The 26,006-nt window shown below is 44.5% G+C and overlaps 2 protein-coding genes across 5 annotated transcripts in view; one reads left to right on the top strand and one right to left on the bottom strand.

The window, feature by feature from the left end:
* Positions 1-3,904: 3,904 nt before the first annotated feature.
* Positions 3,905-12,592, top strand: SNX11 (sorting nexin 11). 4 transcript variants are annotated; one of them, XM_049861485.1, is made up of 9 exons: positions 3,905-4,208; positions 4,525-4,647; positions 6,381-6,440; positions 7,390-7,444; positions 7,907-7,993; positions 8,310-8,410; positions 9,835-9,930; positions 10,154-10,366; positions 11,059-12,592. In XM_049861485.1, the coding sequence occupies exons 4-9, from the start codon at positions 7,403-7,405 to the stop codon at positions 11,348-11,350; spliced, it is 831 nt and encodes a 276-aa protein (XP_049717442.1). In that variant the 5' UTR covers positions 3,905-4,208; positions 4,525-4,647; positions 6,381-6,440; positions 7,390-7,402; the 3' UTR covers positions 11,351-12,592. The 4 variants fall into 4 exon arrangements, with proteins under 4 accessions (XP_049717442.1, XP_049717441.1, XP_049717440.1 ...); XM_049861484.1 differs by having other exon boundaries at positions 4,525-4,731; XM_049861483.1 differs by lacking the exon at positions 4,525-4,647.
* Positions 12,593-21,857: 9,265 nt separating this feature from the next.
* The window catches only part of SKAP1 (src kinase associated phosphoprotein 1), a 298,649-nt gene continuing 294,500 nt past the window's right edge, over positions 21,858-26,006 (bottom strand). The window contains exons 12-13 of the mRNA XM_049861482.1: positions 24,167-24,275; positions 21,858-22,218 (exon numbers count right to left, since the gene is read on the bottom strand). Coding sequence (XP_049717439.1) covers positions 24,174-24,275 — 102 coding nt within the window. The 3' untranslated portion in view covers positions 21,858-22,218; positions 24,167-24,173. The remainder of the gene's footprint in view (positions 22,219-24,166; positions 24,276-26,006) is intronic.

Raw genomic sequence — 26,006 nt, 5'->3', positions numbered from 1 at the left:
GTGAAATGCAAGAAGTTTTTGAAATAAACTTTGTTATGCCAGTTAACCTTGATGTCCCCTGAAACCATGGTCCCCAGACCCCAGCCCCAGCTACTCTGTCCCTCAAAGCATTCCGCTGTGTTCAGGAAATTTCTTAGCTTTTGCTTTAGTCCAGCTGCACTGAATTCTCCTGTATTGTGTGTTGTCCTTCCCTTCACCTGTCTACTATCTAGTTCTACTCTGTCCTATAGGGTTGCTATGAATCGAAAGGAACTCCACCATTATGGGTTTGGCTTGGGTTTTATCTAGTTAGTGAATTCCCCTTTCTCTGCCTCCCCACCCTAGTAACCACCAAAGAATGTTTTCTTCTGTGTTTAAACCTCTTCTTGAGTTCTTTTTTTTTCTTTCCTTTTTTTTTTTTTATTGTGCTTTAGGTGAAAGTTTATAGCCCAAGTTAATTTCTCATACAAAAATTTATACACATATTGTTATGTGACACTAGTTGCAATCCCTGTAATATGATAGCACTTTCCACCCCAGGTTTCCTGTGTCCATTCAACCAGCTCCTGTCCTTTTCTGCCTTCTCCTCCTGCCTCCGGACAGGAGCCACTCATTTAGTCTCCTTTATCTGCTTGAACTAAGAAGCACACTCTTCGCGAGTATTATTTTATGTCTTATAGTCCAGTCTAATTTTTGTCTTAAAGAGTTGGTTTTGGGAATAGTTGTAGTTCTGGGTTAACAGAACGTCTGGGGTCTATGTCTTCGAGGGTTCATCTAGTCTCAGTCAGGCCATTAAGTCTGCACCCCACTTTTCTCCAGCTCCGTCAGGGACTCTATTGTGTTCCCTGTCAGGGCAATCATTGGTGGTAGCTAGGCACCATCTAGTTCTTCTAGTCTCAGGCTGATTGGGTCTCTCGTTTATGTGGTGCTTTTGGAAACCTTGGTGGTGTAGTGGTTAAGAGCTATGGCTGCTAACCAAAAGCCTGGCATTTCGAACCTACCAGGTGCTCCATGGAAACCCCGTGGGACAGTTCTACTCCGTCGTACAGTGTTGCTATGAGTTGGAATTGACTCAATGGCAATGGGTTTTTGTGTTTGTTTTTTGTCTCTTGGGCTAATATTTTCCTTGTGTCTTTGGTGTTCTTCATTCTCCTTTGCTCTAGGTAGGTTGGGACCAATTGATGCATCTTAGATGGCCACTCACAAGCTTTTAAGACCTCAAATGCCAATCACCAAATTGGGATGCAGAATGTTTTAATAAACTTTGTTTTATGCCAGTTGTCCTAGATGTCCCCCAAAACTGTAGTCCTCTGACCCCAGCCTCTGCTACTCTGTTCCTCAAAGTGTTTGGTTGTGTTCAGGAAACTTCTTAGCTTTTGATTTAGTCCATTTGAGCTGACTTTCCCTGTATTGTGTGTTGTCTTTTCCTTCACCTAAGATAATTCTCATCTACTGTCTAGTTAGTGAATTACCCTTTGCCTCCCTCCCCACCCTCAGAACTGTCAAAGAATATTTTCTTCTGTGTTTAAACCTTTTCTTGAGTTCTTATTGTATTCTGTTTATGCCATGTGTTAGGGCTCCTATCATTGTCCCTATTTTTTTCTTCCATAATCTTTATTTTGATTTTATATTTAGATCTTTGATGCATTTTGAGTTAGCCTTTGTACATGGTGTGAGGCATAGGTCTTGTTTCCTTTTTTTTTTTTTTGCAGATGGATATCCAGTTATGCCAGCACCATTTTTTAAAGAAACTGTCTTTTCCCCATTTAATGGACTTTGGGCCTTTGTCAAATATCAGCTGCTCATAGGTGGATGAATTTTCATCTGGGTTCTCAATTCTGTTCCCTTGGTCTATGTATCTGTTATTGTACCGATACCAGGCTGCTTTGACGACCATGTCAGTATAATAGGTTCTAAAATCAGGTAGTATGAGGCTTCTCACTTTGTTCTTCAGTAATGCTTTACTTATCCAGGACCTTTTCTCTTTCTATAGAGAGATGGTGATTTGTTTCTCCATCTTGTTAAAAAAAGTCATTGGAATTTGGATCGAGATTGCATTGTATCTGTAGATTGCTTTGGGTAGAACTGACATTTTTACAATGTTGAGTCTTCCTATCCATAAGCATAGTATGTTTTTTTTTCACTTATGTAGGTCTCTTTTGGGTTCTTACAGTAGTGTCTTGTAGTTTTCTTTGTATAGGCCTTTTACATCTCCAGTTAGGTTTATTCCTATTTTATCTTCTTGGGGGGTTTTGTAAATGGTATTGATTTGGTGATTTCCTTTTCAAAGTTCTCTTTGTTGGTGTAGAGGAATACGATTGATTCTTGTATGTTTATCTTGTATCCTGATACTTTGCTGAAATTTTCTATTAGTTCCAGTAGTTTTCTTTGGGGTTTTCTGTGTATAAAATCATATTGTCTGTGAATAGGAATAGTTTTACTTCTTCCCTACCGATTTGGATGCCCTTTTTTTCTTTTTCTAGCCTAATTGCTCTGGCTAGGAGCTCCATCACAATATTGAATAAGAGTGGTGATAAAGGGCATCCTTGTCTGGTTCCCCTTCTCAAGGGAAATGCTCTCAGACTCTCTCCATTTAGGATGATGTTGGCTGTTGGCTTTGTGTAAGTGCCCTTTATTATATCGAGGAATTTCTCTTCTATTCCTATTTTGCTGAGAGTTTTTATCATGAATGGATGTCGGACTTTGTCAAACGCCTTTTCTGCATCGATTGTTATGATTGTGTGGTTCTTATCTTTTGTTTGAAATGCAACAGTTTTTTTAGGATCTGCATAATTCAGTAAACCAATATTTTCCAAATGATTTCAGATTCCCTATTGCAACTAACGTTTAAGAAACAACCATTTGTTCAGTTTTGGTACAGTATCAAAGAGGAATAGCTACAATTACCTGAGAAGCCTAAAAATTCTCCTCCCTTTTCCATTTATATATCTATGTAAGGTGGGATTTTCTTCATATACTTTAAAACAACATAGCACAACAGAGTAAATGAGGAAGCAATTGAGAATCCAGCTGTTTTCTATTAAGTCAGACATTAAATAGATTTGCAAAATTGTAATACAATGCCAGCCTACTCACAATTTTTTTTGTGAAATAGTTATATTTTATAAAATATGTTAACATGTAATGCCTTATTATTATTGTTTTAAATGAATTAATGTTTTTTAATTTCTTAATTTTAATTTCTAATTGTTGTATCCCACATAAACAAAAGCTTTTTGGGGTCCTTAATAATTTTTTAAGAGTGTAAAGAGATCCTGGGACCAAAAAGTTTGAGAAACCCTGCTTTGAGGTATGTACAATTATCTCCACTTTACAGATAAGGAAACTGAAACAAAGATTTAGGACCAGTCTAATGTCACACGGTCAGTGTAGCGCTGGGTACTGTACCCAGGTAGTCTAACTCCAGTGCTTCTATTTATGACCGTGATTTTTCCCTTGAAACTATCTTTGCTAAAATTATCTTCAAATAGGTTGTTAAACGGCATTTTAACATCAAAAATTTTTCATCATATCTAACGGATTTTTCTTTCTTAGCATCTGCATGACCCTTCCTTGGGCTTGTTTCCACTGGTGAAATGTGTGAACCGCTGGTCCCTCTCAAATCCTGTTTTCGATCTGACAATCTGTGGTTTTACGAATCTGAGTTGGGAGTCCCCCTTGACACCTCCGGTAGGGAACTGCAACCTACGGTTTTCAAACAGGGACTCTCTCGAGGCTCAGTGAAGCTCCAGGAATGTGGGCGTTTTCTCCCTCGAACGTCTCACGCTCCAAATTTGCCATCAGCAGAATGAAAACGACAGGCACAACATCTTCACACCTCTCCCGGGACCCACTTTCAGACCTGGCCACTGATTGGCTGGACCTGAGAACGATGGGCGGGATGCGGCCCTGGATTGGACGCGGAGCCCATTCCCCTGCCTCTCATCGGGCACCGCGCCTACCCGCGGCGCTGGAAGAGAGACACTGGCGATCCCGACACCGGCTGCGGTCCTGGGCGGGGCGGCGCCGCAAAGCCGGGTGCTGGAATCGCCACTGAGAGCCCGGGCCTGTAGGGGCGGGGCGTCCCGAGCCTCCAGGATTGGCGGGTCGGGAGCCGTCTCCCGTCGTGCACCGGGACACCGGTAACTCACCCGGAAGGAGAAAGCGGGACCCTGGCTGTGAAGTAAGGTGTTGGCGGTGTTGCTGTGGAGAGTAGGTACTACTGTCAGGTAAGTGGGCGCGGGCGAGTGAGTGTTTCTCTCAGGCGAGGGGGCGCGGGCCGTGTCGTTTTGTGGAGCTGGTGCTGCTCTTGGGTGAGGGGGCGTGGGCAGGGCCGCCGGGAGTCGGAGCTGCTCCCAAGTGAGGGGGCGCGGGCATGAACGTCAGTTGTGGCGCTTGGGGTGAGGGCCTTGCCTTGACATCCTGGGGTAGGGGCTGTCTCCCTTCCGAGGTGACAGCGGGGGCTTGCTCGGAATCCAAGGAATGAAACCTGGGTTTTCAGTTTGTTTTTAAATTATAAGGTCTCTTTCTTTCCCTCTCTACAAGCTTAATAGGAAGAGAAGGGACGTGTGGCCTTTTTGCTCCTTGTTCGAGAAGAATGGAGAGGAAGTTGTCGGAGTAAAAGAGCTTGGGAACATTTACCCCAACGGCTAGGTCCAGGGGGTAATGGCAAGTATTTTATGGGACACAGGAGACTCCTGCGCTAGTTTGTGGCAACCTTTGTGACTTACTTTTGAGGAGGAGGAGCAGCAGGTATCGGTTCCATCCCTGTCTGTTTACTGTTTACCGACAGTCAAAGGGAGCTGCTTGGCCAGACAAGGGAGCGCCCTCTAGTACCTGTGGATATTTAGAGAAGGAGAGCGTTTTGAGTTGCCACTTGCTATCTGCCACTAAAGGCTCAAGAATGAGTAAGAAGGGATGGGAGGCCCGGAGGCTCAATCTGCTTTAACAGCTTGATTTGTTTTTAACCGGTATCTTGAAGTAGTTTAAATGGGAGAGAAAATAATGGGGCTTAAAGCCTTGAATTGCTCCCGTGAATTGTTACAACGTTGGAAGGCTTTCCAGTGGCTAATCTACTTTGTAAACAGTAAACGACTCTGTTCTCCCCAGCTGGAAATATTGGTGCTGGTACAGGGGGAGAAAGTACGGGAAACTTCAGCTGTGATTAAAAGGGCCCAGGAAATGTAGTTAGCACTGAGTGAGGTGGTAAGTAGCTGAAAGGGCCACTGACCCTGTCCTTATTTGGATGACACACAGATCCATCTCCCAGAAAACAGAGCTAAAATTAAGAACTTCCTCATTCCCCTCCAAGGGTAGAACTGAGCTTCATTTTCTCCTGAGAAGTGGTATCTATGGGGAGGAAGCTGATAGAGAAGAGAGGCTGCTGGAAATAATTAGATTATTAGAAATTATTGGACCAGGTTTTTGTTTTGCTCCACTGTTTTTAAGGAAAGTTACAACCACAACTTTCTTATTGCCCTCTAAACCTGGATTTAAGTATATAGCATCTTGGGGGCCCTAGGACTTTTAAAAGCCAATTTATAGCTATTTGTTTCTAAGTGGTAAAATAGCCCCCGAGGAAAAGGAGGAATTTCAGCATGGAGGTGCCCATGGTTCAGGGCCCTAGGCAAACCCTTATAGAGCCCAAGAGAATGAGGTGACATGACCAGTTAGTTACTGAGTATTGATCCTGAATTTGGGAAACCTTTCAGTGCACAAGATATCTGTGAACTCTCCCGAGTGTGTGGATGACTGTGATTTGCTTGTCATCATCTTTCTTATGGTTACTTCTGAGAAAAGACAATTTAGAATATTTAACTCTCAGCTCCTGATTTTACCAAATGGCTGAAAAGAGAAGTGTGGGGGGAAAAACTCCAAGGAGGTCAATTGTTCACAGCAGGTCTGCCTGCTTGACTGTGTACATCTTGGATGTTATACATCGGTTGTTACGGAATTAAGATTTTCTTACTTTTTCATTTGGGACCACTTTGAGTTGGTGGCTGCATCAGGTGAAAAATCAGATTGTAAGTAGAATGCTCTTTGAGATGGTATTGAAATCACAACACCTTGAGTTTGAACTATGGCGTAGTCTGATTTTGTCATATAGCATGCAGCTACGTCTCTGTGTGCAATGTCTGTCTGTGCAGAGACCTTCTGGTATATTGGAAAAGCCATTTGTTCTGCTAATTTTGTGGTGTAAACGAGTTCCCCGTCTCTTGAAACGTTAGCCTTGTGTTAGCAAAACATAAAGGAGGGAAACTCATTACAGACTCCTGTAATGGTAAGGCAGAACTAATAAGAGAATGTGTTTAAAATTAATTGTGGGACTGTAAAAATGAGTGGGTGTGAGAATGGGATTGGGGGAGGAGAGGGAGAGCTTAGAGATAGTCTTGTTTTCCCAGGAGCCAGCCCGGATCATTTGTTGGCAGTACATATTGGCTGAAGTCAGTTTTCATTTCAAGGTAAATTGGAAAGGGAAATTAAACCTTATTGTTCCGCTCTTAAGAGAGAAGGGGGTGGAGGCAGCAGCCTGGATATATGCTGTTGGAGTGGTTCTAGGAGTAACAAGATTAGTGCTGTATTTTAACAGAAGGTGACATCATGGGCCCCCTTGGACTGGAGTAACCCTGTGCTGCAGCCTTCATGGTCCCGTTGTTGGAGTGGGCGATGTCACTGCACATGTAAACTGCCACATTGGGGGAAATCAGGGGCTTAGGCTTTAATGAATCTTTACAAAGGAGCGGAAAGTGTCCTGAGTCGACCCTGCAGCTGTGGGGCACTTGAACAGAGGTGCAAACCAGATGGCATGTTGAGAGAGGAAATGATTAGAACTATTGGCTCAGGTTCCAGAGAGTGGATTAGATAACGGAAGGTCGAAACTGAGTGACCCACTCGGGTGCTCCCTGGAGTGCCCAGCACTATGATTCACCTGTGGGGAGGTGATTGTGGTTAGCAAGACAGACTCAGGCACAGTAGTGTTTGTGGGGGCTTAGCTGTTTCTAAACAGCCGGGAGGGGGCGATGTTAGGCTCGATTTCAAAGCTCAGCTCCAAGTGCCTACCAGGCACTACTGTGCCTGCAGTCCGCAAGGCTGAAAGGTTTTACAAATGAACCTGCCTGTTCTGGCTGCTGGGACAAATACTCTGTGCAGACCCCAACATGCTTTGGGTAGAGGTGGCCTAGGTGAGAGTCTTGGATCTGAGGAAGGAGGCAAATCCCCCAGGGCTTTTCGTTTAGCACTGAGCTGAAGTGGGGAATTTTTTTTTGCTTCCTCTTAAGTTTTACAAAAAAGCGGCCTGGGTTTCCCCAGGGGTCTATTAAAAACTTTCAGGGTTTTGCCCTGGTAAAGAGTGATCAGAATAGAGGCACACTAACCATGATTGTTCTGCATGTCTCCTTTGTCCCTATGCAGATGTTTTCTTCCAATGGGCGTTTGGTGTAGGATGTTGGAGAACCAAGAGCAGGAGGTAAGAGTATAGTCTCCAGAGAACAGGTAGGTAAAAGTTGGAGAGGGGATTTGGGAAAAGGGAGGGCACAGGACTATAAGTCATTGTTCAGTAGTGCTCTTGCCACGTTAATACCTTGGTGGTTCTAATAAGTTCAGACTAAAACTGGTAGGAGGAAATCAGTAGCAGAGGCGTTGCTGGTAAATGAGGTTCCATTTTGACTAGTTTTTCCATTGGGTAGAATATTCTAGAATGTAAGCTTCATCAGGAGAGAGACTTTTGTCTCTTGTTCATGCTTTGTCCCCAGTGCCTGAAACAGTGCCTAGCACATAGAGTGGGTACTTAATAAATATTTATTGACTTGAATGAGCGAATAATTGAAAGTCAGTTGGTACTGTCTGAATGGAAAAATCTGGTAACCTGTATTGTCAAAGTTACCTTACTATGTTGAGCCGAAGCTGAGGTAGCATTTCTTAACTACAGGAGGTGATCACTGTGCGTGTTCAGGACCCCCGCGTGCAGAATGAGGGCTCTTGGAATTCTTATGTGGATTATAAGATATTCCTCCATGTAAGTCATCAAGTTTCTGTAATGGGGTCAACACTCTCCAGGGCTGAGGACTAGAACCAAGGCAAAATGTGTTTGTGCATGTGTCTGGCGGGCTAGAGATGGAAGAAAAGAAGGGAAGAGAGGAAAGAAGGCTTGGGGTATGTTTGAGAGTTGCTTTTAGGGCTACATGGTAGGATCTGCTCTAGTTTGAGCCCCTGATCAGGGAGGTACAGGACTGTGGCCTGGCAGCTTGGACCCTCAGTGAGAACAATAATGGGGAGCTCATGTAAAGTTGGTCCTTACCTATTGAAGCCTTTTTTTATACTTCCTCCTAAAGACCAACAGCAAGGCCTTTACTGCCAAGACGTCCTGTGTGCGGCGCCGCTACCGAGAGTTTGTGTGGTTGAGAAAGCAGCTACAGAGAAACGCTGGCTTGGTGTGAGTTTGCCTCTTGCTTCCTTCTTCGATCTGAGGCTGGCGTTTACATGCTGTGGAAGTGGAGTTGACAATGAAGAAAGTTTGCAGCATATCTCAGGCACAAAGGAAATTGGAAAGTGTGTTCTTAAATTATGTTTCCAAGTCAGTGGAAGAAGTAAAGATAAGAGTTCTCATCTCTAGTATTTTGACCTGCTAAAGCCATAGAAACATCAAAAATATTTTTTTTATATGCATATTATTCTAGAGCTAAACAAATGCACTGCTAGCATTTTTAATGTGGTTATTACTGTTTATTGGAAACATTTAAGCACCTGGACTTCATTTGACAGGTGGTGTTCTTGTCCATTTGAAATGTAGAAATTGTGATTTTTCTTTTTTTTTTTTGGCGTAGTGCCCTTTCTCCAGATATATACCAGACTGAGAACCTTAAGAAAGGCAGTATTGCTCATTCTTCATCCACACCCCCCAAATAAATCCGAAAAGTGGAATTAGAACAATGACTCCACCTCAGGATGGTTACTGAATATGCAGTGCTGACAGATGGCCTGCCGAGTGACCTAGCCAGTTAGTTAACATGGGACTGGTGAGGCCACTGTCATGAGTCAGGCCCTCATAAGCCAGCTGGAACTCTCTCAGTTCCTTCGATCGATCCTGCATCCTCTAGCCTGGCCTGTTGTTTTGTAAAAAAATATGTGCTGTGCTTCATAAGGGAAATCCTGGTGGTATAGCGGTTAAGTGCTATGGCTGCTAACCAAGAGGTTGGCAGTTCGAATCCGCTAGGCGCTCCTTGGAAGCCCTATGGGGCAGTTCTCCTCTGTCCTACAGGGTCACTATGAGTCGGAATCGACTTGACTGCAGTGGGTTGGGTTTGGTTTGGTTTGGTTTGGGTGCTTCCTAAGAGGGGTGAGGGACAGTTAAAGAGTATATGGATGACTTGCTGTAACTCAACTATTTTTAGAAAATTCCAAGCGTGTGGCCTTCTGGGACTAGAGTAGGTAGTGTTAATTTACATGGAAGGACCTAGCCTTCTCCGTGTACAGGTTTCTTTTTAAAATGATGGTTAATAGTGAGAGTGGGTTTTGTAAACAATGCAGTATAGTAGCATGGGCTTTGGAATCAGAGACTTGGCTCAGATACCAGTCTATGCTTACTAGCTCTGTGACACTGGTAAATTTTCTTAACCTCTCTGATCTTATTTTTTTACTACTAATGTCTTTCTCACAGGGCTGATGGGAGGATTAAATGAAATAACGTTTATAAAACATTTAGCACACTGCCTAATGTATGGCAGGCAGTCCCTAAATGTTACCATTCCCACCTTATTAAAAGCTAATTGCATTGATTTGGGCCTCTTTTCAGGGAATTTCCTTGATCGTCCTGGAATGACTGTCTTGGATGTTATACTTACCTTGGTGTTCCCACAGGCCTGTACCTGAACTGCCTGGGAAGTCAGCATTCTTTGGCAGCTCAGATGAGTTCATTGAGAAGCGACGACAAGGTCTGCAGCACTTCCTTGAAAAGTGAGTGGACATGATGGGCCAGCATTGGCCGCCTGGGCTGGGGGTGTGGGAGCTTGCCAGGCAGGATGGGGTCCTTCACACATGTAGGCATGTTTGTGGTAGACACCTTTCTTGTACCCTCACACCTTCAGCACTTGCTCAAACCAGAAGCCTCACAGAGGATGGGGGTGGAGAGCAACTCCTCAGGGTGATAACTGTGTTGTGTAACCTGTGTTCGGCCCAGGGTCCTGCAGAGTGTGGTTCTCCTGTCAGACAGCCAGTTGCACCTCTTCCTGCAAAGCCAGCTCTCAGTGCCTGAGATAGAAGCTTGTGTGCAGGGCCGAAGCCCCATGACTGTTTCTGATGCCATTCTTCACTATGCTATGTCAAACTGTGGCTGGGTCCAGGAAGAGAGGCAGGGCTCTTCTCACTTGGCTAAAGGAGACCAGCCTAAGAGGTAACTGAAGCTTTCTTTTTGAGACACCAGGGGCTAGAATTACTGTAACCTGGGTGAGTGAGGCATCCATTTGATAGGGAAAGTGATGTCCCAGAGTTGGTAGCCTTTCAGAAGAGGTCTCATTCCCCATGTGCATGGTTCTCTTATCCTAAATGGGTCTATGGTAACCCACCACTGTAGGAGGAATTTCTGTTGAAACCTGGGGAGAAGAAAGGGGAAGGCTTGCTTTATTCCTTTTCCCCCTCCCCCCCTTTTTTTTAAAGCCATATTACAATGTAATTGACATATATAAAATTCACCCTTTTAAAATGTACAACTCATTTGTTTTTAGTATATTCGGAGTTGTACAACCATCACTCAACAATTTTAGAACATTTTTATCACCCCCAAAAGAAACCTATACCCATTAGCAGTGACTCCCTATTTCCCTCGATTCCCTGGCCACCACTAATCTACTTTCTGTCTCTGGATTTGCGTATTCTGGACATTTCATAGAAATGAAATCATATAATATGTGGTCTTTTGTGACTGGTTTCTTTCACTTAGCATAATGTTTTCAAGATTCATCCATGTTGTAGCAGGTATCTATACTTCATTCCTTTTTATGACCTAATACGTAATATTCCATTGTGTTTATTCATTTTTGCTTATCTATTCATGCCCTTCCTTTTTCCTCTCCCACTCTTTTCCAGTTGCTGCTTTCTTCCAAGATCTGGTAGGAAGAACTCTCCCTCACCACCTCCCAGTGAAGAAAAGGACCATTTAGAGGTGTGGGCTCCCGTTGTTGACTCTGAGGTCCCTTCCTTGGAGAGTCCCACTCTCCCAGCCTTCTCCTCACCATCACACTGTGATTTTGCAAGACCGGATGAGGGAATCTCTGCTGCTCAACCTGCAAGGAGGGTTGTGGGAGGGGACCAGTCAGTCTCCTCATCTCATGCTGTGCCTTTGGACCCTGGTCAGTTAGAAACAGTCTTAGAAAAGTGAGCTCTGGTCCAAGCTCTGAGTTCTGCTTTGAGGAGGATGGAGAAGATGCAGGCAAAGAGACTTGCACAGTGGGGTTGGGCACAGGCTTGTTTGGGGAAGGTTGGGCTGCTTAGTCCCTTATAGTCACCTCTGCTCGGGTTGGTTGCACAGAAGTCTGTCCTGACAATTTCTTGTGATTCCGCCAGAGGAATAAACACTGTGCAGCAGATGTTTGTAGGTTAAGCATAAGGCCCAGGGACTGTTGATTTTAAACAGAACCCCATATTTACTTTCCTGGGAATTGAGTTTTTTCAGGTGTGTGTTTGTTCTTCAGGAGCACTGCCTCAGGTGACTGGATTTGGGGACCTGTAAGTGGCAGAGCTGCCACACTGAGTATCGTTTCAACAGGAATCCATGTGTAGTTGTATTCCCATCTTAGCTGGGTTCTGTTCTTGCTGCAGCCCCTAGAGCACTTTGTTCCTGGGAGGCTGACCAGTTGCCTACCTCCTTGCACAGACAGGATGGTGAATAGTTACTCTTCCCACCTCCTTGCTTCCCTCCACTAATACCGCTGAATGGAACTGGTGCTGTGACTCCTGTAGCTGGCGTTTCTAGCCTGTCCCAAGACCTCAGCCTGACTTGAGCCTGGGGCCCACTTAACAGCTCATGGCCATCCATGGAGGAAAAATGGTTGGTCATAGCCAGAGGGGAAAGACAACTGCTCCACTGGGCCCAGAAGGCTTTGTTTTGGAAAAAGCTGTCCTGGGCCATCACTGTCACTCCTGATTATAAAGCAGAGACGTGGCTATCTTAACTGCAGGGTTAGAGTGGGCTCCTTTCTTTCTGGAATCCTTTCTTCTCTCTTAGTAACAGCTCCCTGCCCCCGGGGTTTCAGCCGCCACAGTGTCCCTCTGCTGTGTTGCAGAGAGGCTGTGTGTTCAGTCCAGTGGAGGTGCAAGGGCTTTGTTTTCTGCCTATACAAGTGGGCTCTGGGGATGGAGATGAGAAACAACATGCCTTCCTTCAGACAATGAGGCATTCTGCCCTCCTGCTGCCATAATTCCTCTCCGATGAGAGGCAGAGCTGGTAGAGCAGTGTCCCTGGCATTCCACACAGAGGTTCCTGCCTGTGTGGTTCTTCCCCCTCTTGCCTGCTTCATCCCACCCTGTCTGTGGGCCCTTTGACCAGCTATGCTGCAGATCTGTCATGGCGTTTAGTTCAGAGTTGAGGGGCTTTGGCCTGAAATAAAATTCAAGTATTTAAGACTGTTGTTGCAATTTGTGTCTAACAAGCTGTAGCAGAGAAGGAGGGAGTGAGGTCTGGCAGTCGTTACTTTCATAAATCATGAATTTATCAGCACGGAAATAATGGTTGGGAGCTGCGCACTGCAGCGCCCCTGCATTGGGTGTGCATCTCAAGTTCACCACGAGGAAAAAAGGATTGGTTTCCAAAGAGCCGGCATCCAGCTCTTCTCACAGTTTGGCCGTGAACCTTGTTAGGTATAATTTACCTGATGCTGCTTCCATGCTCACAGCCTGTCTAAGGTGCCAGGTGCTGAAAGAGAAATAAAGTTTGTCAACAGGCAGATGCAAAGCCCTGGCTGGCATTCATTCCTCTTCTCTACCTGCCTCCCCTGTGCCTCTCCTTTATATGATGCAGCAGAGCAAGGCGAGGATTGAAAACCTACAGAGGCAAATCCAAAATGTCAAAAGAAGTTCATTTAAAAGGGGGAAAAAACTACATACACAACCCTCACAAAAACTCGACAGATGCTAAGCTAATGGCATCCGCTCTGCCGATTGGTGGGGATGGTTCATGAATATTAATGAGTCCAGTGCTCCAAATGGTGCAGCTGTGAACCCAGCTGTGCCTGAAGCTCTCTGATCTCGAAACTTCCAGACAGGAGCCGGAGGTGGTCTGTGTCAATTCCCTACTCAGCCAAAAAACAGCAAGCTGGGTTGGCCTTCTTCTGTTCTCTTCTTTTCTTCCCGGAGTTGGTGCTCAGCAGCTTGTTCTGCCAGCAGGGTAGGCTGCTGGGAGAGCAGGAGCCATTCAGAGACATGGATGTGATTTTTCCGACCAGCTTTGTTAATGATCCATTAGCAGCAATGCATACAACACCACCTCGGTTAATCTAAGGCCAGGCACCATCCCCTTGTGGTCTTGAGCTGAGTTGCATGTCGGCCATGGAAGGGGACGAGTTTCTAATACAGGCCTGGGGCTATCAGAAAAACAGCAAAGATGTGCCTTCTGTGTAGGCAGTACCGTTAGCCCTCTCATGGTGTGCCCTGTCCCTGTACACTCGGGCCAGCCACCGTGGCTGATGACCTGCACATGGAGAATGGGGAGCTGCGGGGAACGACCTGCTGAGGTATTTCTTAGAAGGAAAATATTGTTTTGTTCTGAATTTTGGTTTCAGGCAGGTTCTGTGCCTGATTTAGTCACCTTTCTTCTGATAACTACTTCCATGGCCCAAGTCTAGCTACCTAGGATAGGCGGGTTTGGTTTGGTGGAAGGAGGTATGTGTGTGGGAGATGGCTGGGGGTTGAGTTTTCTTATGTGAAAGTAATGTTTCATATCATACTTGAATTTGATCTTTATAGCCCCCAGCGAGGAAGGGATTATGCTCATTTTCTAGCTGAGGAAACTGAGCTGAGTTTGGTTTTTAAGAAGCATGTTTTTAAATGGTTCTTGAGTATATTCATGTGAGAGACATTTTCCAAGCTCTATAAGACAAGTTTCTTATGTATATTAAAAAAAACAAACAGAAACATGAAGCTTACCACTACTCAAGAAAAAACAAATCCCTGCAGAGCTTTTTAGAGTTGTTCTCTAGTTTTCTGACTGCTAAGGACTTCAATCTGCAAATCCCAGACATCCCCTACCCTCTCTGGTAGCTTTGCTTGGGGTGATCATGACTTTTTTTTTTTATTGGGTATTAAGGTAGTTCCATGTTTGAAAGTGAACTTGTGTATATGCCTCAGCTCTTGCTGAATCTTTTTACCATTCTAGGGGTGGGGAGGGCAGTGGGCCCTGAAGATGCAAGGTGGGGTTGGTGGTAGACATGGAAACAGACCAGCTCCCAGCCTGCCTCACAGAGGCTGCAGGAGCATTAAATCAGGCTGGAATGGCATCTTCGGATTTATGTGTGAGCAGCCAGCTGAGACGCAGCTAAAGCCAAGCAGATAACCACTGCAGCACAGGATAGCTACTTTCTCAGTCAAGCACTGGGCTCTGATCCTAAGCCGCCCCCTCCCTGGTAGCCCTCTGCCAGCATGGGGTCAGAGCTGTAGAAGGCACATAGCCCGGTTCAAGGTAACCTTTCTTTTACCATGGATGAGCGTCTCGCTTCCTACTCTTACCACTACAGTCTCTTTCCTGATGGTTTCCTCAACGCATCTTGGAAGCCCCCTGCCCACTTTCTATCATTTACTACTTGCCCCATCTCTTCTCTGTCTCAAGAACTGATAGACTAAGTGTGTGTTTGGACAGGGCAGTAGGAGCCTGTCTTTCGTATCTCATTAGAGAAATAACTTCCAGGGGCAAGACAGTGCCACCTTAGCCATGATTGGATTTGGAGCTGGAAAGCTGGAGACCTCAAATCTCAAGATTATAATAAACATTAATAATTCATGCTCAAAAGGATACCAGGAGCCACACTCTTTAGAAGACAGAGTGCTCCTGACTCAATGAACAGAGTGAATGAATAGTTTTATTCCCTTCTGTTCAGAGGAGATCTGTTTGGCTTCCACAAGCGAAGGAGGAAAAACAAGGGGGTACTTAACAGTGAAAAGGGGCATGACAAATAAATAGGGATGGTAATGCTGGAGCGGGAGAATTAAGAGACTACCCAGAAGTCCTTAAGGTTTTAAGATTTTTTTTTTCCCTAGGAGGGGAGGAACACAGAGACGCTTCTGTAATCTTTGGATTATGGGAAGCCACCAGTCAAAATCTCTTATGCGTGGCTGTAAAGCCCCTTCTTCCCATTCTTCAGCACTTGTTCATACCATCGGTTTTGAAGGGGACATCTTGTTTAGATTCTACATGAAGAGCTGGACCCTGGTGTGTGTCCCTTACCCTGGTGGCCGTGTTGGTGTGGGAAGCCAGGCCCACCAGTATCCTGACCTGAATCCCTCCGGAAGAAGGCCCAGAATGGTGAGAGCCTGAGGCAGTTTGTTGGAGGCAATGCAACCTGCCTGCTATAAGCTACTAGACTTAGATATATTCTACCAATTAGGGCACATCTGTTCAAACTGCTGAAAGGCGGGCGCTGTCTCTTTAAGAGCCATCCCACTCCTCTCCTTGAGTGATGAGGGCTGGGAGCACAAGGGAGTCAGATGCTGATTAAACAGTCCTACTGCCGAGCTCTGTTAGAAAATTACTGTAATTATGATCTAGTCCCAGCAGAGGGATGAGTTCCAATCCTGCTAATAACCCTTGCAGGTGCCTCAGATTCTGGGCCCACGGGAGGCAGCATCGGCAGGGCTCTGGCTGGCACCAGGGCCCCGATGGCTCTCCTGTCTGGCCTGTGCAGGGAAGGACGACAAAGGCACTGGACCCCGCATCCTTTCCTGGCCTCCTGAGAAGATTGTGGGTTTTTTGTTTTGGTTCTTGACAGAGCTCCTGGGAGTCATTCTGAATGAGAAAACGTCCCCTGTACTACCATAAAGGGCCAGGAACATCACAGCAATGAGATGGCAAGTCTGTCCTGAATCTCCCCACTCCTGCCTGGGCAATGCCGTCAACACACTAATGTGAGAGGGCTGCGCAGTCCCACCCAGTGCAAAGCGAGGGAGCCGGTCCAGTCTCCTCTCTGCTGCAGCCATCTCCTGCTGTTTTTGTGACCCTGTGTTTCTTGCTCTGAAGCAGTACGCAGCATTTCACTTGGTCCTGATCAAGAGTTTTACCATTCGCCTTTTAGGTTTCTGCCATAGGAAAGGGAAACAAGGGATAGAAACCACATACTGTACTTCTAGACTCGAAAGCCTCACTGTAATGCAGCCTTGGTATAAATTAGCAAGTATGGTCTTATTTACTCAAACACCATTTTTGTAGTCCATAGCTAAAATCTGTAGCAGCGCAGGCGAACAAATAGAGATGTTGGTGGGGCGCAGGCTGGCTTGCTGGCTCTTAAACCCTGAGGGAGTCATGGCCTTCTATATCTTCCCAGCCCAGCCTTAAGCTACTCCCTACCACTGTAATCCTGAGATTGAAGCACACACTTCTAGAAGGCCCTAACCTGTTGCTGTCGAGTCTATTCTGACTCATAGCAACCCTATATAGGACACGATAGAACTGCCCCACAGGGTTTCTAAGGAGCAGCTGGTGGATTTGAACTGCCGACCTGGTTAGCAGCTGAGTTCTTAACCATTGTGCAACTGTGCTCCAGAAGGCCCTAAGCACACCCCAAATGCCCTAAGACAATGGTTCTCAACCAGGGGCAATTTCACCCCCTAGAGGACATTTGGCATGTCCAGAGACATATTTGGTTGTCACAGCTGGGGGAGGGATTGCTACTGGCATCTTGTGAGTAGAGACCAAGGATGCTGCTAAACATCCAACAATGTCCCCTACAACCAAGACCAATGTGGCCCAAAATGTCACTAGTGCAGAAGTTGAAAATCCCTGCATTAACATATTGAAGTGTTAATCTCAAAGTTTTGCTCACTACACTTCCAATGCACTTCCTTGGAGATGCTGAAGAAATGATCTAAAAGCTCCAGGTACCAGATGCTTTCCCAGAGGTGGGATCTGTTAGTGAGAGGCCTGGCATGGGGCCCTTCCCATGGGAAGCATTCAATATAGGTGGTGTGAGGGTGCCACCTTGGTGATTCAAAGCAAAGCAGTGCCAGCGTGAGTAAAAGGGAAATGTCCGCAGCCTGTTTTCTGTTCCATGGTTGGATGTAAGGGGATAAAAGGTGGGCAGCTGTTCATCATCAGGTCGAGAGTGTCTACAGTGGGACCAGATGCCTTCTTGGAGGACCTGCACTAGAAATCTCTTGGAACCCACTCCCATCACAGGAGGCAAGGAAGTAGCATACTCTTGCCCAGTGTCACAAAATTGCTTCCTTCAGTGGCACTCTGCCAGATGGAGGGGTGGTGGCTGCGATGGAGCCCCATGAGGGAACTGAACACACACAGCTGCTGACAGGGGGCCAGCGCCGTGAGCAGCCTGACGCCAGGGGCACCAGGCCTTTCAGTACTGTCTGGGCATCAGTAGATGAAAGCCCCGTTGGCAGGGTTTGCCCACGGAACCAGGCCTGCAGGGGAGAGGACTTCATTAAAAAGAACAGGGCTAAGCCTCCCAACAGGAGAGCCAGGTAGCCTCTATATCTACCGCCCACAGGCAACCTTATTTTTAGGGTGACCACATCTGGTCTGACATTATTTATAGCTCTCCCTTTCACTCTCAAAAGTGTCTCCACTTGGAAAATAAAAATTATATTTATTTGTGCCTACTAACTATGCATCAGTTTCCTCTAATATAGTTTTTTTTTTTTTTTAACAAAATGAGCTACATCTTAAAATGTCTCATTAATTGAATCCCAAAGAGTTGCAAGAGAAAGATCATCAATTCACTCAAAGGAAAAAAACAGCATGTTTTCTGAACAGTTAAGTTTTTGATAGGGAAATAGGGAGAATAACTGAAATCCCTTGAAAAAGAAAAAGTCTCTTTTTAGTTGTAAGTTTCAGACTCCCTACCCAATCTCTAAGTTCTAATGGGAAACGAAATAGCTAGGTAGGAGGGAAGGAGGAGGAGCAAGGGACTATGAGAATCCACAAACTAGAAAATTAGTTTGAGTCACTGGGCTATGTAACAGGAATAATCCCCTGTACTGAGGGCTGCTTTTTCTGAAGTCAGTGCCACAGATCTTGCTGGTGCACTGGGAATCAACAAATCAGCACCACTCTGGGCTTTTCCTTCCAGAGCCTCTCCTGGTGGGGCGGGATCCGGGAGGGCTGCTTTTTGGCCAAGGATTAAAGCACCTCTGTCCCTGGCATTTGAGAGTTTTCTTTTTAAGATGCAAACCACCCCCCCATAGTTTTTTTTCTTTTTGTCCTTGCTTCTCTTCAACTCCATCTTTCTCAGACTGGCGTTTAACGGCAGGAGCCTTTTCCCCTGCACACGGCGGTTATCTAGCTCCTTGCATTATTGCCACCACTGCTTTATTGCGGTGCCAGAGACTGGCATGAAATCCAGATTCTGAAAATGTCTCACTGGAGGTGTCTAACCGCACAGAGCGATTCAATAGGCAAAACAGCTGACTGAAAATCACAAAGGTCTTTCATTTCCCCTTCCACAGTAGATTTTGCGTGACTTTGGCCAAGTCATAGCCTTTCAGATGGTGAGTTCTGCCCCTTGCAAAGACTAACTGGTTCTAAACAAGATGGTGCAACTGAGCAAGCTACAGTGCTAAAAACTCAAAGTTAATAAGAAAGTGAAATCTAGGCTATTCCTTACACACTATATTTAGATTAAGTATCTGTCTCATACAAACAGGAGGGAGGGCATCTAGTCGGCCCCATTTGTTGCTACTGCTCTCATTTTAGATAGAATCAAACTGTCTGGATTTAGGGAATGAGACTTAATAGGAATTCTCTTTCTGATTTTTATCTACCAGAGGGAAAGGTATAGTCGGGTTTGAATGATAGATTTCTAAGAGGTAAAACTGGCCATCGTATGGGAAAATTTAATATTGAGGTAATTGCAAAATGTCTGTTGTTTTGCTACATGGGTAAAAGAGAAAACACACTAGAAAAACAGTATTTTAAAATAAAATGTAGCTGAAACACTGAAAGGTTTTAGTATGCTCAGGTATCAGAGCTTGGACAATGCAGACCAAACTGTACCAGCACCAGGGCAGATTATCTAGTATGTGTAAATTCTTATGTAAAAGGCAGATACATATTTTCCTGTTAAATTTAGGGTCTTATTTTTCTTAAAATTATGAAAGGAAAAAAGTCTCCCACCTCTACCCCTTCTATTTCACATATCAGAGCAATTAATAGTGATTAAAAAGCCATCCTGTGTAAAGCATGGTTAGTTAAGTGGTCTAATGCTGCAGTTATCCAGTTACTCACAGTCAGTGAGGTAGAGATTTGGTTAGTGGAGTCAAAAAGAGGAGTGATAATCTGATTAGCAGTTGCTGTCTGGGGCTGTTGGCAAAAATGGTGGCCATGACATTGAGTAGGGGGCATTTTTGCTGGGTGATGTTTAGCTTTGGAAAGACTGAAGGAATCTGTTGCTTCCGAACAGTCTCCATGACCCCTAACAGAGAAGGCCATTCTGCCTGTAGAGTCTCATCAACCCGTCAAGCTTGCCTTATCTTTTCTTGCACGTAAGTAACAATGTTAGAGATGGCTAGAATGGTTGCAGACCAGATTCCCAGTCAGTCCATTTGTTTTTATCTTCTAGGGCCACTTTAATTTTTTAGGTTGTTTCACAGCTAGAAGGGTCCAAGGTCTGAGTGTGGTGCCTACCTTGAGGTGGACAGAAGTGCTGAAAGACTTTTGCAGTTTGGCAAATGGTTGTTTTCTCTGGGCTATAGGTATAAAAAAACAAACCAAATCCATTGCCACTGAGTGGATTCCAGCTCACAGCGATCTTAAAGTACAGAGTAGAACTGCCCCAAAGGGTTTCCAAGGAGTAACTGGTGGATTCGAACTGCTGACCTTTGGTTAGCAGCCAAGCTCTTAACCACTGCACCACCAGGGCTCCAGTCTATAAGGTACTGCACTCATAGGGTCACTACGAGTTGGAATCGAGTTAATGGCACACAACAACAACTGCATTAAGAGGATTTTGTTTTGAATGCAGGAAGCCAGTGACCATGGTATTTAGAGAGTGTTGAGCTGTGTAGGGAGTAAGCTCTAACACCTTCTGATCCTCTCCCTAGAAAACTGTTCTTCCTCTCCTGGTGTCCCCTTATCCTGGTGAGTTTCTTGGTCACAGAGCAGTGGTACAATGGTATTCTGCCCTCTTAGCCACCCACCCTTCCAGACTTAGGTCCTTGTAGGTTCCTTTGGGAGGGATGCGGGGCATGGAGAGGCTTCCGCTTGTTCTCTGTGTTAAGCACTTTAGAACAAGGCTCATTTTCTGGGATTGGTTCAAAGGTTCCTAGAACTGTAGGCAATTGGTTCTCTTTAGTTCATCTGCTCATATGCTGCCACCTAGTGGTTCCTTCTTCTTTAGCACCCTGTGTAAAGCAGAGGGGACACTATGGACAGTTCTGTATTGCCTTTTATCTTTTTTTTTCTCCCAGATGTAAGCTGTCCTCTCCCCTTTTTATAAAACCCTTTTCTCCACTACATACACAAAAAGGCTTCATTTTTTTACTCCTGAGGCAGAAAGTCTGGAAATGAATGGCTGGGACGGAGGATCTTTTGAGAAACTTAGAATCCACTGACAACATCCCTGTTGGCTGCCTGGCTTCTCTTGGTGATCTGAGATGGGTGTCTTACTCCAGGGCTATACTGTGGTCATTATACTGGTGAGAAAGGCTACTGACAATCCCGGGCTACTCTGAATAGGCAATTTCAGAGATAAAATGTCTATAGCTACTCATTCACCCATCTTTTAAAATGTCTTGTGTAGAGAGTTGGTAATAATAGCTAATCCTTACTGAGAAGTTACTAGGGCCAGTAACTTTTAATCTTCATAATGACCCAGTGAGGCAGAGTATACCCCTTCTAAACTGAGGAAATTGAGGCAAGAAAGCAAGTAACTTGCTCCAGGGAACACAGCTAGTAACAGGCCATTGGGATTTATCCCCAGGTTGTCTGATTCCATAGTTTATGCTCTTACCTGATGTGTAATACTGCCTTTTCAACACGGAGATAATTTAAGTGTTAGGTACAAGCAATGGGAAAGAGAAGCAACGGCTGTGTAGACAGGAGCCCTCTTCAAGCATTTCCTCAGTCTCCTCCTGGGATGAAGTTGTGGTACAGGACTTACTGTTGGTAGGTCCTGTAGAGTCTATTTCAACTCATAGCGTGACCCCGTATGACACAGTACAACCGCCCATAGAATTTTCTATGCTGTAATCTTTAGAGGAGCAGATTGTGAGGACTTAAAACAAAAAAAACCAATCCCAGTGCCATCAAGTCAATTCTGACTCATAGCGACCCTACAGGACAGAGTAGAACTGCCCCATAGAGTTTCCAAGGAGCGCCTGGTGAGGACTTAGCTGGGTTAAAAATGGAGGCCTGAAAAGGAACTCTCCAATGTGCTGACCCCAAGGATTTGCTTCTGGCCCTGTCTTGTTTCAGAGAGACTCAGCTCATAAGAAGAAGAAGAAGAAGAAGAAATTAGTCAACCAAAGGAAGTCTCAGAAACTGACCAGAACCAGACAGGTCTGGGATCCAGAGACAATTCTACCCCTGAAAGAGAATTGCAAATCCCCTTCTCTGCTAGGGCTTTTGTTTTCTCTCTGGTCAACCTTTCCCACTTTGGAGATGGCAAGAATGCCCAGAGCTGGCATTTTTGATACCATTACAAAAAGAAACTCAATACCACCAGACATGGCAATGAACCAAATCTGAAGTTTATTTCTGCTTTTCAAACCAGTTAAAATAACCAGCAGCTTCCTTCTCCAAAGGTTTCTCTCCCTTTCTCACCTTCTCTGTGACAACCCCATCGGTAAGGCAGAAGCGGATGTGTGGGCATGCTCAGGATGAGCTACGACAAGGCTGATTTCGCAGCAGGTTTGATGAATGTTCCTCTTCCTACTTGTCTTATTGGTGGTTTACAGTCACTTCTAGTGTCAGAGACTTGGGTCTCTTTGGTATAGAAGAGTCCATGGCATTGGTGGGGGCAGCAAGGGTGGGGCATAAGGCTTCTGGATGATCAGCTTCTTTATTAAGGCAGAATGGAGAGAAGAATATGTGTCCTAAAGGAGAAAAATAAATAAATGTTTTTATGGCTCAAAATATAGAAGGTATAAAAGGGCACAGAGTGAGAGTCTCCCTCCTACCCTGTCTCAGAGTCATGTCATTTTTCTGTCCTTAGCTGCTAGCTGTTGCTGTCGAGTCGATTCTGACTTGTAGAGATCCTATAGGACAGAGTAGAACTGCCTTATAGGGTTTCCGACAAGCAGCTGGTGGATTCAAACTGCAGACTTTTTGGTTAGCAGCCCAGCTCTTAACCGCTCTGCCACCAGGGTTCCTTTCTGTCCTTAGAGGCAACCAATGTTACCATTTTCTTCTCTCTCCTCCCACAGACATCTCATACATATAAAATAAAATATGCATATATAGTTCTCCATCCCATTTTTACACAAATGGAACAAATTAGCATCCTTTGCTTTTTTTTTTTAAATTTACCAGCATATCTCAGAACATGGTCCCTCTCAGTGCAGAGAGCTCCCTTCCTTTTTTACTGCTGCATAGTAGTCAAGTCTCTGAATGTGCTATAGCCATCTGACTAGGTCTCTATTGAACATTCAGGTCATCCCCAAGCATTTGCTATTACAAATCACCCTGTGTGTATATCCTTTTGCATGTGTACAGGTGTAGCTGTAGGATAAATTCTTAAAGATGGAATTGGTGAGTCAAAGAGAATAAGGAGATAAACAACAAAGTGAAGTAGATTGGATTTGTTTAGATTTGACAGAAAAATTCCAACCCTTCTGCATTCATGGTGAAGAAACAGTCCTCATTGGGAAAAGGCACATAAAGTCAAACCTTGAGTGACAGGCCTGAGCTGGTGCCTTATGGTTGGACAAAGGCATTGGAGAATAAGATCTATCCTTATGTATTTTCCTAAATGAATTCACTCAGCTGCCACTGCACACTAGAGTGGGCCCTGGTATGGAAGGACAGTTTGTGTCATTGTCACACTGATGTCATCCTTCACCCCAGCAATAAAGGCTGCTCCCATTTCAGGCTAGAAGATGGAGCTAGTGACATCAAACTAGCCTTGGGTACCCTTCATCACCATTCTAATCCTGAACAAAACCCACTCTGCACAAAAGTGACTCCCATTGTTACCCCACCCAAACCAAGCACTCCCACACTGTTTATGGCACATAAAGCTTGAGTCATATTCTTTATTGCTTAAAAGTTAATTTGGTATGTTCCATGGCCTCATACTAGATTCCTATCTTGGCCAGTCATATTGAAATACATGGGGAAATGGTGCCCTGGGTTTGAGAGCTGGGATACGGAAACTCAGATCCATCCTGTGACAAAGATTCCTAGTTATCCCCCAATATCCATTTCCCCCTTTTATATAATAATGACCCCCTACTCCTACTTTTAAGCTAGACTCATGGCTACCTTGAATAAAGTTTTCTTTGCAGCTTGGTGTATCTGTGTGTGTGATTTCTGGCCAGTGGGTTATAAGTGAAACTGGTATGTGCATTTGTGAAGTGCCCTTAAAGGAAGGGGAAGGTGTGCCCATCTTCTTTCAGTTTATTTTTCCTGCTGGGTAGGATACAGACATAATAGCTGGAGCTGAACCATCTATCTTGGGCTATGTGGTGACCTTGGGAATGCTGGCCACACACAGTGGAACAACAAGAGAGAAGGTACCTAGATGTCTTGGGCTACTCACCTCCAGACTTTTACAGAAGAGAAAAATAAATTTCTATGTTAATTTAGTCACTTACTTTGAGTTTTCTGTCACTTGTGGTTGAACCTAATCCTAACCAACACAGTCTCCCAATTTAGGAAAAACAGTCCCAGACTCATTTTCTTTCAATGGTGAATCATCAGCATTACTTTTGGAAGTGAAAAAAAGCTACTTCACTGGTAATTCTCATCTTCCATAGAGAAACAAAGGCATGGCCAACAAATTCCACTTAACTAGCAGCATTCCATTGACAATGGTTGTGATACCTGGGCTTCATCTTTCTTCCAATTCAAAGGCAGTGGTGAGATACTCCTTTGGAACAATCCCAACGAGGCTGTTCAGTTCTCCTACCCACCAGCCATACATGTTATATTCCTGCAAAATTAAAGAGGATGGGTTCAGTTGGGATTTGGTCATGCTTCTGTTAATCTTTTATAGTGGTCACATGGCAGATTCAGGTGGGTGGTTTCTTTGTTTGGCACTAAGGGTATGAATTGTTAACACCTCTGATGCAATTATTAAATAAAAAAAATCATCTAGAGGAGGAAAGCAAACTCTGCTTTCATTTTGTCATCTTCCTGTCTGTACTGTAAACTTAACACATGCAGAGTAAACATTTGATGTCATTGCTGAACCTAAGGAGGATTTCTTTTACCAAGCAGAGTCTCATGGCCACTTCAAAGAAAGTTGGGTGCACCCTAAAATGCCAGAACACTAAAGATATCTGGGGAGAGGAGGTGGTTGGGTCATAGTTCAAATCAATAATATTTACCAGGCATCTTTTTGCAAAGTGCTGTTTGAGTTTCCCATGAGATACGTAATGATGAACACTGCTTACTTCCAGGGAACTTAAAGCATAGAGTAATGAGCTCTGCAGTCAGACAGACTGGGATCTAATCCCTGCTCGGTCATTTAGTAGCTGTGTGACCTTAAGTTCTCCTAGCTTTAACTTCCTTATCTGTAAGAGCAGGGATAATATCATCCCTTCCCTACGTTATGGGGAGATAAGTGATACCAGTGAAAGGTGCCTGATACATAGTAGGTGCTCTAAACATTGGATTCCTCCTTTGGAAGAGATGGGAGATTGAGAGGTATGTCAATAATGAAAATAAAAGGCAGAATGTAAGTGATATAAGGGAGGAGCAAACAAGAAAGGGGTGGAGAGGGTTTAAAAGAAGAGGTGATACTACAAGGTTGAAGATGGTGCTCCCTGGAATCAGAAGAGCTTCTCAAAAGTACAGCAGTTACTGAATATTGTAGGACTATTCCTGAAAGGACCAGGAAATGTTTTCTTTTGAAGGATGTAAAATTTAGGATGAAACTTTAAGAACAGGAAATATCTCATATTCCAATTCAACTGGATTTGGGGTCCCCTGGAGCTGACTCTGCTTTCTGCCCATCTGGCTGCTGAGTTGTACAGCGCATAAAACTGGTAATGCCTAAAATTCAGTGTCTCTAGCATTAGGTGATGTATTGTGATCTCCCCTCCTTCTACTCTGCCTCTGTCCTTCCTCTCAGCAGGTGACCTCTTCTCTAACTTCAAAGAGAAAAGAGAAGCCATCAAATCTGACAACATCCAGTCACCAAAGCAGGAAACGTCTTTCCTTTTAATGGGGGGGGGGGATGATTTAAGACTGTCGCTCACAACATGTACTTGTAACCCTCCCCGTTTCTTAGAGAGGAGGTTCTGTGGAATCTACCCTCTGCCTCCAGTGTAAATGCTCCTCGTGTGACTACTGAAATGCGTTCAAGTTCCTTTCATCTTTGAAAACAACAGTTAAATAATCTCTACTTCAAAATGGAACAACCAGAACGGAAGTAATGAGAATGTTCATGCATTTTGAAGAATGTCACCAATGTCACTGAATAATTTGTGTAGAAATTGTTGAGTGGGAACCTAAATTGTTATGTAAACCTTCACTGAAAACACAATAAAACGTTATTTAAAAAGAAAAAAAGATAAATTTCTAAAACCTAAAAAAAAAAAAAAAAAAAACCATTGCATGTCTGCTTCCCATTTCTACTAGTTCATGCCGATTTCTAACATTGCAGTCAAACTTACTACACTTATTGCTCCAATGTCTTTCTTTCACTCTTCCAGACGCT

The sequence above is a fragment of the Elephas maximus genome, chromosome 19 (genome assembly GCF_024166365.1).
Source record: "Elephas maximus indicus isolate mEleMax1 chromosome 19, mEleMax1 primary haplotype, whole genome shotgun sequence".
In the NCBI taxonomy this organism is placed as follows: Eukaryota; Metazoa; Chordata; class Mammalia; order Proboscidea; family Elephantidae; genus Elephas; species Elephas maximus.
This window is presented reverse-complemented; position numbering and strand designations above follow the sequence as displayed.

Excerpts from the sequence above, each read along its gene's own strand:
- SNX11 (XM_049861486.1), top strand. The coding sequence starts at position 7,403 with ATGGGCGTTTGGTGTAGGATGTTGGAGAACCAAGAGCAGGAG. Across the intron at positions 7,445-7,906 it reads TGGAGAACCAAGAGCAGGAG|GAGGTGATCACTGTGCGTGT; the intron begins GTAAGAGTATAG and ends TCTTAACTACAG. Across the intron at positions 7,994-8,309 it reads ATTATAAGATATTCCTCCAT|ACCAACAGCAAGGCCTTTAC; the intron begins GTAAGTCATCAA and ends TTCCTCCTAAAG.